Source organism: Zingiber officinale, chromosome 9A, assembly GCF_018446385.1.
Source record: "Zingiber officinale cultivar Zhangliang chromosome 9A, Zo_v1.1, whole genome shotgun sequence".
Taxonomy (NCBI): domain Eukaryota; kingdom Viridiplantae; phylum Streptophyta; class Magnoliopsida; order Zingiberales; family Zingiberaceae; genus Zingiber; species Zingiber officinale.
In genome coordinates, this window is record NC_056002.1 from 44,502,311 (window position 1) to 44,515,757 (window position 13,447).

Below are 13,447 nucleotides of genomic sequence, written 5' to 3' on the forward strand. Positions count from 1 at the left end.
ATTTTCGTCACTAAATAAATTTGCAATAGAAATTTGGATGACAAAACATTTCATCACTAATCGTTATATTTCGTACACTGTTTCTTTTTGTGATAGGACTTGTATTAATTGATAAAAAGATAATTTATTTTTAATGATAATAGATTCTCTATTATGTGTTTCTGATAGTAAACGTTTCGAAACTCCATTAACTCAACAATAACCTGACCTAGATTATATAAAATAAAATATTTTTTATAAAACTCTAATTATTCTAATAAAATTCAACTAACTTAAAAAAAAGTAAAATAACTTAAACGTTTTTTAATAAATTATAAAAATTAACAGCCTAAATAGCTTTTGTTAGGATTAAATTTTTGCAATTGAAGATGACTTCTATCATCCTCAAATCGACTGCTCTAATCACTATGAAGCCTTAGATGCACTGCTTAAGGTCTACGCTTCTTTCTCAACATCAATAGACATTACTTTGCTCAAACATTAGAAACTTACTCCGAAGGCAAATATTTTTCTTTGCAATAATATATACATATATATATAATCACAGTCTCACAGTGGAAATAAAGACTCTAATGCCAAAATCTAAAACAAAATAAAATAAAATAAAAAACTTAAGTTGTGAAGAACATTTACATCCATTTTAAAGTCTTTAAAGGTGGGAAAAAACTAATATAAAGAAGGTTTCGCAGTGCTTTTTGGAGGAGCTTTTACTGCCATTAGAAATAGATCTCAGTCATTGATGGATTGACGGTCAAGATTTATTTCTTTTACCGCCGCTCTGATGCTTTGATCAACGACGTGAACCCTCCACAGGGATGCACAGAAAGCCTCTTCTGTAGTTCTATGATAGTTTTTCCTGATTTTAAGTGACCCGACGAATATTGTTGCTATTATACAACATTCAACTGGAAGGAGTAAAAGAGAAATTTACACCAACGTACTTACACTGAAGGAAAACTAAAATTCCTTGAAAAATTCATCAACCAAGGTATCGAGCAACCACCTTTCAATCTCTACTCCTGCTTCAAATGCTTCGATTTCGAAATCAATCCACCTGCCTAGATGAGCACTCATATCTTTATACACAAGCTCATCCACCATCCAGTCCTCGCCGCAGACACATCCTGATATCTCATTGTAGAGTTCTTCTGACAAGTCTTTCCTGACAAACATGACACCTTTTGCCCACATTTGGAATCCAGCTTGGAAGTAAACACTACATTTAGTAGACAAGCATTCATTCACAGCATCAAATATTATCTTCCTCTTCATTATCTGTGTTTCGTCTACATGACCTGAGATTTGATTCTCTTCTAACTTCTCAAAGAGATGGGGATCAAGAATCTCACTAGATTGGTCCATGTAGCTGAGAATTGAATCATCTGAAATAATTTCCCAGCTATTCAATATTTCCTTCACATAATCCAGCTCATCCCAGCAAGTGTAAGCATTATCTATTCGGCCGATTTCTGAGGCTAGGTCTTCGTCTGAGTCTATGGCTTGTTTATGTAATGATGATGTAGATAATTCTACTTCATATTCTGCTGGCCCAGTTTTGTACATGGAATCAAACTCAGCTTCTTTGGAGAGAGAAGAATAATGAGAAGGATTCGTCCTGGTACCTGAAAATTCAACATTTAGGTATTTTAGTTTTTAGGGAGGGAGCACCACATCCATAAAAGGGAAATCATTCATCTAACTTCTGAACCTATATGTTATTACCATCAGAATTTTGGTAACTCTCAGAGGAGCAGCTTTCATTTGAAAATGAGTTGTCTGGAATGGAAAGGGGGCTCTGATCTTGATGCTCAATTTCACTTTGATCTGCAATGTTACAGTAGGAACCGATCCTTTTCTTTTCCTGATTCAACAGTTATGACAAAGTCAATCAGTTGTAGGATTTATCAAGCAACTTGCTGTTGTAGAATTTATCAAGCAACTTACTAACAGCAACAAGATTAGGTTTCATTTGTATACAAAGGGGAATACGAGACAAGAACATTAACCACTATGAAAATTACTTTTGAAAATCTTGCAATGCTGCTGAAAAAGGGAATTTAATGAAACCATGCCACATCTTTAAGAATAATGAATCTATTCTAAGCACAATCATTTTGGAAGGTTTAGGAAATACATGAAAGGTTGTGAAGTCTGCTAAAAAAGATCATCCCATGTGGTAAAGAGATCAAAGAAATCACCCATCAGAGAGCAGGCATGCTTTCACAGAAATACACGCAAATATGACAAAATAAAATCTCATTAGCATATCAGTGTAGTCCACCCCATCTATATTTTACCTATACACCACTGTAAATTTTACAAGTACCACAGATTTGAATGTAAATCCAATGACTATCCACAACCAGTTGAAGAATGAGACTTCTATTCTTCAGTACCATAGTTTACAAAGAGTTTTGAGGATTAATAAAAGTTTCATACATATTGAGCTTTTCCATATTCAAAGTGAATGAAACAACAGTAGTTCTTCATGCCCCTCCATTATGCCACCCTATGGATTTACATTATGATCATGTGGCAGTTTTTGGCTATCTGGCAGACATGTACAGTCTTTTGCCTATGTCAATCAACTCAAAGTATGTCAGAAATGCCTAAAACAACCCTATAGCTCTCTCGATCCCCACAATTCTTGACTCAATTGCAAAAACTAAATATAAACCTAGGAAAGCCAAGTTAATATACTTGCTACTTTTCTTGCTAGTAAGTGCCTATCTGCTTATAGCTCAGAGTTCAGAAGCAACGAGAGCTACTAAAGTGAATATTGGGTCATCATGTTGAACTAAGGCTGAGGTTATATGTTCATTATATCTATATAAAAAAAAAACCTTAGTAAGTGAAACTTATCATGATTACTATATGGATTCACTAGTTCATATGGCAAGAGCAATATCACGCAAAGGCACTTGGTAAAGATATGCATGAGAAGTATAAGTATATCCTTGTTACCTCAAAATCATACTTTCATGTAAATTGTGGCATAATAAGCCTTTTGATTTGCTCTCAGGTTAGTATATCAGGAGTGAAGGATTTTGGTGTGGGAAAGAGATCAGCTGATAGATTGGAAGGAAAAGAACAAAGGAACACAGGAGGATTGATGTTTCAAGCAGTGAGTGGGCAGTAGGAAGAGAGAGAAAAAAAGAATAATAAAAATTAAATTTTTCAATAATGGAGGGGACAAAGGGGAGGTCGTGCCATCATATCAAACTCGTGGCCTCCCCCCTACGGTGTTTGTTACAGAAAATTATAACTCTAGTAGAGAATTTATACAAATACCAAGTGGAGAGGAAACATATTATATTGTTATTGATTCCAAAGAATATTAGAATCCATGTATATATAGGATATGAGCCTAATGAATAAACAAAACATAATTATTAGGCTGCCTACTGTTCCTATCATTTTTAACAATAGCACTACAAATAGGAAATAGAAATCTTTATTTCTAACAGATGCAAAATAAACTAAAAGCAAGATACAGAGACATTAGTGCAACTAATGATGCTCATAGCTAGGGTATTAGGTAGCTTAATGACCAAATAGTAAAAACATTGTTGATAAAGAATAATATGTTGCCTACGAAGGAAAATAAGGGAAATACCCTTCAATTTTGAAAAGCGAGTTACGTTATATGTTTTTATAAGGTCAATATGGTAATAAATCTTCTGTACATATCAATAATGAACTAATTTTTATAGAAAAAAGTTAGTAAAAGGGTAGAATGGCATTATCAATACAGATTATTATTACGCATAAGGGCACCAAACCTGCAGCTTATCACTTTTACAAGGAACCCAAACATTATTCACTGAGGAGTTTGAGGCACTGCTGCATACTTCATCATCAAAAGATAGGAGGAAAGATTCACTTTGGTAATCAGTATATGCAACTCCAGGGGCATCGGAAGTAGAAGCTGAATCTATTGAATCAGAGAGATGAGCAACAACACCAGCATCTTTAACTGAGATACAGAAAGGTGATCCACCCATAGATGCTAATTCTTTCAATCTTTGTTCCAAAATAAAGCCTAAATGATCACCATCTTTCACATTCAAGTTGAAAGGCAAAAAATTTTTGTCATCCGAATCTGTTGAATTTCCAGAATAACTACAAAATCTGTAACCATTCTTTTTCCCCTCTTTTCCACCCTCATTCCGATAATGAGGTGAATATTCATGCAGTTTTGTTAGAGGGGATGTGAATGTAAATGACACAACATCTCTATCACGTGTTGTATTACCATTAGTCCATCCTGAATGATCAGATACAACGACATTATGTCGAATATGTTTTCTCTGTTTGTCTAGTGGCAAATTATCAACAGAATCACATCTTTTGCAATATGATCTGTTGTTCTCTACTAATACCACCTTCTTGTAATTTGGCATGGATCGATCCTTGGCAACACGAGATACCTCTGAGCCTTTAATCATGTTGTTCCGTCCTTTTTTGTTTCTTACACAATCCTTCACTAATTTTTTATTTCTAGAAGAACCATCTCTAGAAAGTGCATTTCCCTCACTTGTATCAGAGACTGATAGTCTCTGGCCAAGCTTGCTTTTAGTTACAAGATAGTCTTGTTTGTTTGGTCGGTGTACATTATGAGAATCAGCATCTGAATTCCCTTTGTTGTGGGTATGTGTTTGGTTACTAGACTGAAATTTCAGTGGTTTCTCAGAGTGAAATTCATTATCCTCCTGTGAAACAAACTTGTTGCTGGTACTTGGGCTTATGCCTTTTCTTGTTTGGACGTTCAACTTTGCTTGAATGGCAAGTGAAACTGATTTATTCTTGCCTTTTGGACTGGATTTCAACGATTCATCCTTTGATAGCAAAGATTTATCATTTTGTGAAATGTCTCTCCTGCATAAGGCTTGTGATCTGGAAGACTTCAAAGAAACTGACTGAATACGTCTTCCAGGAAATTCTAAGGCCTTCAATGGCTTTGGAGGAGTAGCTATAATCTTTGTTGAATCACAAATTTCTGAAGGACTTGGGGATGGTTTAGAAGGCTGAACTTTACTCTTGGTTTTCTTTTGAACTTCTGGTTCACTAATCTTAACAGAGTCCAATCCAAGATTTTTAACTGGCGATAGCAATTTGTGGCGTGTAACTGAGATAGATTTTACTAGTCTAGGAGGCAATGCTTCAACCTGGAACCTCTCAATTGGACTGCCTGGCATCTTTTGGGACCATAAATCTAGTGTTCTTGAGTTAGCACCAGCTTTCAAGATAACATAACTTGAATTGTTTCTTTGATTTTGGCCAGGTTTATCTTGAATGTTATGCAAGTCACTCAAAACAATGCCTGATGAGGGCATAGACTCTAAACCCATAAGCTTGGCAACAACTCCAGGAGCCTTAGTCCTGCTTCCCTCTTCAACAACCACTGAAGAAGAAGAAGAAGAAGAGCTATGCTCATTGAGATCTCTTACACTAGATACTCCTGACTTCTCATCCTCATCAATCTGTCAAACAGATTGCGAAGTTATAAAATCATAAAAAAGAAACATAAAAAAAAAAAAATGAACAATGAGCAACATGAGCAGTATTAACTGACCAGAGGAACATTTGGTACTGGCTTATCATCATGGCCATCGATCTTGTCCTGACTTTTGTCCTCTGCAAAGAAAAATGATAAGAGGATAAGGAAAGCAGTTTTGCCTCGGAGAAGCAAGCAAATGGAATTACCGATCGAAGCCTGTTCATCAGGGAACAATTTCTTCTGCGACGTCCTGGACCACTCCAAAAAATGAAGGAAACTACGAGTCTTTGGAGCCATCTAGGTGACTGCCTAAATAAAACAATAGCATTCAAAGAAGGAACAAAGAAAAGTCCGAACAAGCATTCTACAGCACCAGATACCTCCAGTAACCCCTTGCCTGCGCCACAAGATTCACAAATCGTTCGGTGCAGACAATGCAAATAAAGGCAAACACGGAAACGAGTGCTGGAATGGGTAAAATGGATCACCTTTAGGAACGAGCTACCCAGTTTCCGTCCAGAAAACATTGGCCCGCCCCGAATTCCCCATTCCTTGAGAAGAGAAAACGCGAGATCTACAGTCAAAGCGCAGATCCAGGGACGGAGAAGGGACAGGCGGACGACCTCGATTGAGACGATCTGGGACAGCGCCAGCCGAACGCCGGCCCGGCGGAAGAAGCGGTTCCGGTGAAGGAGTTGGAGTTGAGTACTCGAGGCGAGGAGAGAAGGGAGAGAGGAAGAGGAGAGGAGTTGGAAGCCATTAATCGCTGACGCTGAGGGAGGGAGAGAGAGCAAGCTGTTCGACGCGACAATTAAAAAAATGTTTTTAAAAAATAAGAAATAATGAAATGGAAATAAATACTAAAAAAATAAATAAAATATTACGTGGAAAATTTGATTAAATGAAAAAAAAGGATGGGTCAACAAATTAACAATTTCTTTGATTGTATTTTAATTAAAAAAACATTTTGAAGATATAAGATTATAAAAAGATAAGCTGGCCAAAATATATATTTAAAAGGAACATATTACAGGAAACTATGTGCAAAAATGAAGAAAGGTTAGTAAAAATTAAAGGAAAAAAAAAATAAAACATACTCTAAAAGAAGCACCATATTTTTTTTTATATCACAAAATATTTATATTTCAATATTGTTATAACAATTTTAGTTAAAACAGTTATAAAATAAAATAAAATAAATTTAATTAAAATTATTGCATATCAATATTATTATATTAAAATATTATTTTAACATGGTTAAAATTATTTTAACTTAATTAAAAAATTTATTTAATTAAAATTATTTAATAATTTTGATTAAAAAAACTGCATTATAAGGTATAATAGATTTGTTTAAAATTACTATAATGTGAAGTTTTCAATATAAGATGTCAAAAATAAGGTGACTTTTTATTTTTTTTTATTTTTAAAATAGACAATTACTGATTGTTCCTGTCTTTTATTTTTACCTTAAAATGTATTTTTTTAAAAAAAATAGTTGAGGATTTTGTTTAACAATATTTAAATATTAAAAAATAATAAAATTTCTAATATTTAAGAGTTTGATAATGCATTTTTTTTAAATTCAACACTCAATACTTATTTAATTGAAACTAGTTGAATATTAAAATAGCAAAAATATTAACAAATTTAGTAATCTTAGCAGCTAATAATAATAATATCTTTTTTTAAAAAAAAATCACATGCCACTTTGTAACTTTATTTTAACACTAAAGTAAAATTCAATCAACTTAATTTTTAAGTCATCATAATAGTCAAAAATTTAATAATGAGAGGGGTTAGGATTTGAGAGTATTTAGCAATAATTTAAAATAAGAGTCTGGTTACCTAAAAATTAGTTAATATAATAAAACATAATTTAATATTACTAATCATATAATTCTACTAAGATCCGTGGCATTGATTCCAAATAGTTGAAATGACTACGCTTAAGATAACATAATAATTAGAGGAACGCCACACTTACACGACCAATAATTAGAGGAACGCCACAAGTTCTTTTTTATTATCAAAAGGACTCTCATCTTATATTTTATCTTAAAAATATTTTTATTTTAATCTTATTATATATTTTTTTAATAATCGAGGTGTTCGAAATAATCCTAATCCTGAAGATTTTTAAATATATCATATAATAAACAAAAAAACAAATGACAATAGAAAACAAAATTAACAGTTTGTAATGATTTCTAAATCTGTGCTGTTAGGTAATTTATTAACTTTTGTATGAAGCTAATAAATTTCATCGTTTTGATTGGATTTTATAATGGAATTTTGATTACATTATTTTATGATCCTCTAATTAGATAAATACATAGCACAGTTTATACAAGATCAAATCTTCTATTCTCAAATTTTTTTATCCTCGTGTCCTTTGTCGATTGGACAGATCAGATTACATCTTAAAACATCATGGTATTCTTAAGATGTGTGCAGTATTTTCGTGATGTGCAAGATATTCTTGAGATATAATCTGATCCGTCCGATCGACAAGGGGACACGGGGATAAAGAAATTTTAAGATAGAGGATCCGAGCTACAGTTTATACACATTCAAATATTGACGTTGACGGAAACTCTGTTCCTTTTATCCAGGTTTAAATTCAAGTTTAAAGATTTTGGATTGTGTTTAATTAGGATCGGATTCAGAATGAGATTTTTTTAAAATATATATATATTTTTCAATCCTCTCCGAAACACCACTAATTTTATTTACCCTCAGAGCGTACTGTTTTAAAATAAAATTATTTTTAGAAAAAAAGATAGAGTATTTTTTTATGATAAATAAAAAAATGTCCATGGTTCCAATAAAGCTCTAGCCTATTTTAATTTTTGCCCTTGCTTAATTAGTATTGTCTCACTTTTATTTTACCTTTATTAATCATATTTCATATAAGATGGATGGTGTACCTTCTTTTAATTTGTTGCCCTTTAATTTATAACTCTTCTTTATGGATATATAGTTGCATTCCTATGATAAGTACTCCAATATAAAAATATTTTTGACCTCTCGAACTCCTCATTAATGAGGCCCATGTGTTTACACTCCAATCATGAAGCTAAGGCTTTGTTTAATATGAGGAAAAACAAGAAAGGGGGAGTAAATAACAAGGGATTTCAATATTGTTTACCATAAGTTTTAAATTAGGCAGCAATCTTTTTCTTACATTTTTAACCTAATTAATTTATTAAAAACCCAAAACCTTCTAATTCATAGAGTTAATATATATTTTTCAATAAATTAATGAAAAGTTGATGAATTACTCAAAAGATCATACACTATACCACTGGTTAGAACAGGATCAGTTTACAATTCGATAAATTATAAAATCTATCATGTCATATCTCGCCGACAAATTCGATCGGCGGTGTGTGAGCCAACTATGATGTAGTTATTTGGGATGTTTGATGCTTTGAAAATCAGTGCATTCCATATTTGCTACGCTATGCAGGTGAGAGCTATATATATATATATATATATATACTAGTGTGATCGTGCACACGAAAATCTGAATTATTTGAATTTTTTAAGTCACCCTTATAAATCAAGAATTAATTATTTGGGTAAGATTCGTCAGGCTCATGCAATAGTGACGCTAGAGAATCCCAGCAACAAACTACTGTAACAGGCTTTCCTATGCAAAAAATTATTTTAATTTAATATTATACTTATCTTAGTAAAAAAAACTAAGAAAAATATATTTTTTAACATCGTCGACATAAAATATTTATAGAAGCTTCTTTTATCATAGTGTTGTCAATTTTAAGATATGAGACTAAAGAGAACTATATTTTTTTATATAAAATAATTAGAGAAAATTAATGATGAGAAAAATTCATAATAATACGCTGTAGCCGAGTCTCGAACTCTAGATTACTGATTGTTTCGCTTGTGGAATTACTAATAAATCTTGGAATTATTTTTAGTGTAAATAGAAAAAAGGACATTAACGTAAATGCATTTTAAGCTTCACCAAAGTTAGTTAGTAAATGATAGAGATTTTTAATAAAATAGTAAGTTATATATATATATATATATATATATTGGCTTCTTTTCCCATCCATTTAACTGCATTAGGTTAATTCCCATCCATTCTCTAATATGTAGTAAAAGGCGAATACGTTCATCCCAGCGCCCTTGTCAGTCCGTCTCAGGAGAAATACGAAGGAGGTAAATCACGGTAACTAAGAAGGTAAGTGGCAGGTGGGGTGAGTTTACTTAGGTTATAGGGATTCACGTCCCATCAGCCCCGAGATTCAACACCAAGACCTCATATGATAATGAACCTGCTACTTACCAACTCAGCTAAGCCTGTAGGAGCTCATCCATTCTCAAATATGCTTCTAGATGGTATTGTTGTGTAATATACCAAAAAGAAAAATATAAATAAAGATGTAAATAATTAAATTTGACATAATTAAATTATTTTAAGAAAAATAAATATTTTTAGTGAATAATTTGTTGAGTTTTAATTCACATTATTCCTTATGTTTTTAGTCCCACATTGCTAAGCCAAGAAGGTTGAAAGGTCTTATATATGGAGTCCTTCCATCCATGCTTAGCAATGTTAAAGGGACTTACACGCATGCGCGGACTGAGCCCAAATCAGGTGGTTTCGGGGGGTTCGAGACGGAAATCCATAAACCGGGCGCGACGCACGCGATCATCGCGCGCAGGGGGGGGGGCAAATCCCCAGCTCGTGGGCCTCGCGCTTGCGGGCGGCCTGGTCTGTTTGGTGACCTGGTTTATTTTTGTTGGTCCGATTTGATTCTGTCCCTCGCACCTGGTGGTTCGGTTCTGTCCGCGCGAGGACGCGAAGCAGCGCGACGGCATCTGTTCGGTTCTGTCCGCGTCGCGTGAGGATGCGAAGCAGCGCACCCGCGCGTGAGATGAGGAAGCAGAAGCAAAGAGTGCGTCGCTTCCTCTGCACTGCTTCAAGTGTATAAATACACTTCCTCTGCTCCTTCTCAACTCACTCCAAAAAAAGCAAAGCATTCCTCTGCTCTCTGCTTTCTTCTTCTTCTTCTTCTTCTTCTTTCCAAGTTCTGAGGCTTGGTTCTGCGATCTGAGGTTGAGTCCGAGTGCGGCGTTAGTCTTGGAGTGCACCTACGAACGGCACGAGCGGTTGTCGGATCTTGGGAGGATTTTGCCGGAGAGCATCTACATCGTGGGTGGCAATAAATTCACTAAAGACAGTCGGCAAGCCCAACACTTCAACAGGAGATACACAAATTCTTAACCTTACTCGTATTACCGTTTATTGCATGCTTGCCATTTATTGGTGTTATTATAGATTACTGTGTTAGCATAATCATATTACAACAATTTTTAGAGAATTTATTGTAGCGTCAATAGACATGATGAATGATAGGGTAACGGGGTCTGATGAGGCTAGCACCAGACTCGAAAGATTTTTCAGGCAAAACTTCAGACATTGGCAACAACGGATGAAATTTTAGCTTACTACACTAGGGCTATTCTCCGTTATAGAAACAGATCCTCCTTCACCTGATGAAGAGGAACCTGCCTATAGTGCTGCCTTACAGAGGTTTAAGCAAAGGGATTATCTCTGCCATGGGAGGATCCTGTCTGTCCTCTCAGACACACTATTTGATGTGTACTGTTCAACCTCTTCAGCTAAAGAGCTGTGGAAATCTTTGGATAAAAAATATAACTCTGAAGATTCTGGTTTAGAAAAGTACACTGTGGCAAAATTCCTAAACTTCAAAATGGTTGAAGGCAAATCTGTAATTGAGCAGACACATGAATTCCAAGTTCAAATTCATGGTCTTGCCGAAGGAGATATGCCATTACCCGAAAAATTTTAGGTCTTATCAATCATCGAAAAATTGCCTCCGAGTTGGGAAGATTTTGGCATGACTCTTAAACATCGGAGAGGTAAAATCTCTCTAGAAGATTTGATGATTGCCTTAAATATCGAAGAAGAACATCGGAAGCAACATAAAAATGATGATACAAGAATGCCTATGGATTTTATTCCAAAGGCAAATGTAGTAGTCTCATCTGACAAGAAGAAATTCAAAAATCAAAAAATGAAGAACAAGATGAAACCCAAACCAAAGGTTCAAAAGAAAAATGTAACCAAGTCGTGCTGGGCATGTGGACAAATTGGACATTATGCCAAATTCTGCCCTAAGAGAAAAGACAAGGAGAAAAACCAATGCAATACGTCCAACATCAAAACACAAGCAAATGTCGTGACTGCTAGTGATGACACCAGCAATAGGTTTGTTACCTTCAAACCCGAACTAAACTTGATCTATCAAACTAATGAATGGTTAGTTGATACAGGTGTAAATGTGCACTGTTGTGCTGATCGCTCTGCCTTTCTTACTTATCAGGTAATTGAAGGCACTTCCGTGACCATGGGGAACCATTCTGCAGCCAGGGTATTTGGGATAGGACAAGTTGACCTGAGGTTCACCTCTGAAAAAGTCCTGTCACTGCATGAGGTGCATCATGTTCCAACGGTCCGTCGGAATTTGATTAGCGGGTCAAAGTTAGTCCGTGCTGGTTATGAGTTGAACTTTAAATGTAATAAAGTTGTAATATTACATTTAGGAACTTTTATTGGAAAATGTTACCTTAATGAAGGTTTATTTAAACTCAATGTAGAAAATGCTACCTTAAATAAATCTACTGATATTGGTTGTTCATATAACATTGAGTCTTATGATATATAGCATGACAGATTAGGACATGTCAATTTTAATACCGTGAAAATGATGATGAACCTAGACATGATTCCTAAGCATGCTATAAATGATAAGAAAAAATGTGAAGTTTGTGTGCAATATAAACAAACCCGAAAACCCTTCAAATCAGTTGAGAGAAATTCTGATATTTTAGAATTGATCCATACTGACTATTGTGAGTTTAACGGTGTAATAACGAGAGATCATAAAAGGTATTTCATCACCTTCATTGATGATCACTTTTGTTATTGTTATGTTTATTTGCTGAAAACTAAGGATGAAGCTTTAGATAAATTTATGATTTTTAAATCTGAAGCTGAGAATCAAACAAATAAATCTGTTAAGAGGTTAAGGTCCGATAGGGGTGGAGAGTTTACCTCAAACCTGTTTCAAAAATTTTGTCAAGATACAGGTACAATTCATGAGGTAACTGCTCCATATAGTCCTCAATCCAACGGTATAGCAGAATGAAAAAAATCGAACCCTTGAAGATATGATTAATTTCATGTTAGGCAGTTCTGGGTTACCCAACTTCATGTAGGGAGAAGCTCTATACACTGCATGTCATGTGCTAAATAGAATCCCCATGAGGTCTAGGGATAAAAGCCCATATGAGCTTTGGAAAGGTCGGAGGACAAGTTTGAAATACCTTAAAGTGTGGGGGTGCCTTGCAAAGGTACTAGTACTTGAACACAGAAGGAAAAAACTTGGTCCAAAGACCGTAGATGGTATCTTCTTAGGTTATGCTCAAAATAGTATTGCATATAGATTTCTGATTATTAAATCAGAAATTTCTGGAATAGATGCAAATACTATTGTCGAACTTCGCGATGCTACATTTTTTGAGGATATATTTCCTATGAAGACAAGAACACCTCAGTTTATATCTAGTATTCCTACTAGAGATAAGTCTGCTTCCGAAGAGGCCCCATTATCCGTAGAAGGTATACCTTTCTCAAGTCACTCTAGACTAGATGAATCTAGTGAGTGTACAGAACTGAGAAGAAGTAAGAGGCAACGTGTGTCTATGGATTTAGGCCAGGACTTTATCACTTATAATATAGAAGGTGACCCTGTGACATATAGAGATGCTATGGCTTCTCCTGAAGCTAAGCACTGGAAAGAGGCCATTAAAAATGAAATGGACTCTATTATCTCTAATGCCACTTGGGAGTTGGTAGATTTACCTCCTGGGTGTAACACTATAGGA

The 13,447-nt window shown here is 34.7% G+C and overlaps 1 protein-coding gene across 4 annotated transcripts; it reads right to left on the reverse strand.

The window, feature by feature from the left end:
* Positions 1 to 503: 503 nt before the first annotated feature.
* LOC122020086 lies at positions 504 to 6,298 on the reverse strand. Of its 4 annotated transcripts, none has more exons than XM_042577832.1 (7): positions 5,989 to 6,298; positions 5,881 to 5,897; positions 5,707 to 5,805; positions 5,576 to 5,637; positions 3,783 to 5,483; positions 1,723 to 1,861; positions 504 to 1,622 (listed from the first exon to the last, which is right to left on the reverse strand). In XM_042577832.1, exons 3-7 carry the CDS (start codon positions 5,795 to 5,797, stop codon positions 958 to 960), a joined length of 2,658 nt encoding a protein of 885 aa, XP_042433766.1. In that variant the 5' UTR covers positions 5,798 to 5,805; positions 5,881 to 5,897; positions 5,989 to 6,298; the 3' UTR covers positions 504 to 957. The 4 variants fall into 4 exon arrangements, with proteins under 4 accessions (XP_042433766.1, XP_042433765.1, XP_042433764.1 ...); XM_042577831.1 differs by having other exon boundaries at positions 5,707 to 5,809; XM_042577830.1 differs by lacking the exon at positions 5,881 to 5,897.
* Positions 6,299 to 13,447: the final 7,149 nt, after the last annotated feature.

Bases quoted from the DNA above. Each gene is read 5' to 3' on its own strand.
- LOC122020086 (XM_042577830.1), bottom strand. From the start codon at position 5,797: ATGGCTCCAAAGACTCGTAGTTTCCTTCATTTTTTGGAGTGGTCCAGG. The intron at 5,484-5,575 runs GTCAGTTAATAC...TCTGTTTGACAG, and splicing joins CAGTACCAAATGTTCCTCTG to ATTGATGAGGATGAGAAGTC. The intron at 1,862-3,782 runs GTTTGGTGCCCT...CTGTTGAATCAG, and splicing joins GTAAAAGTGATAAGCTGCAG to GAAAAGAAAAGGATCGGTTC.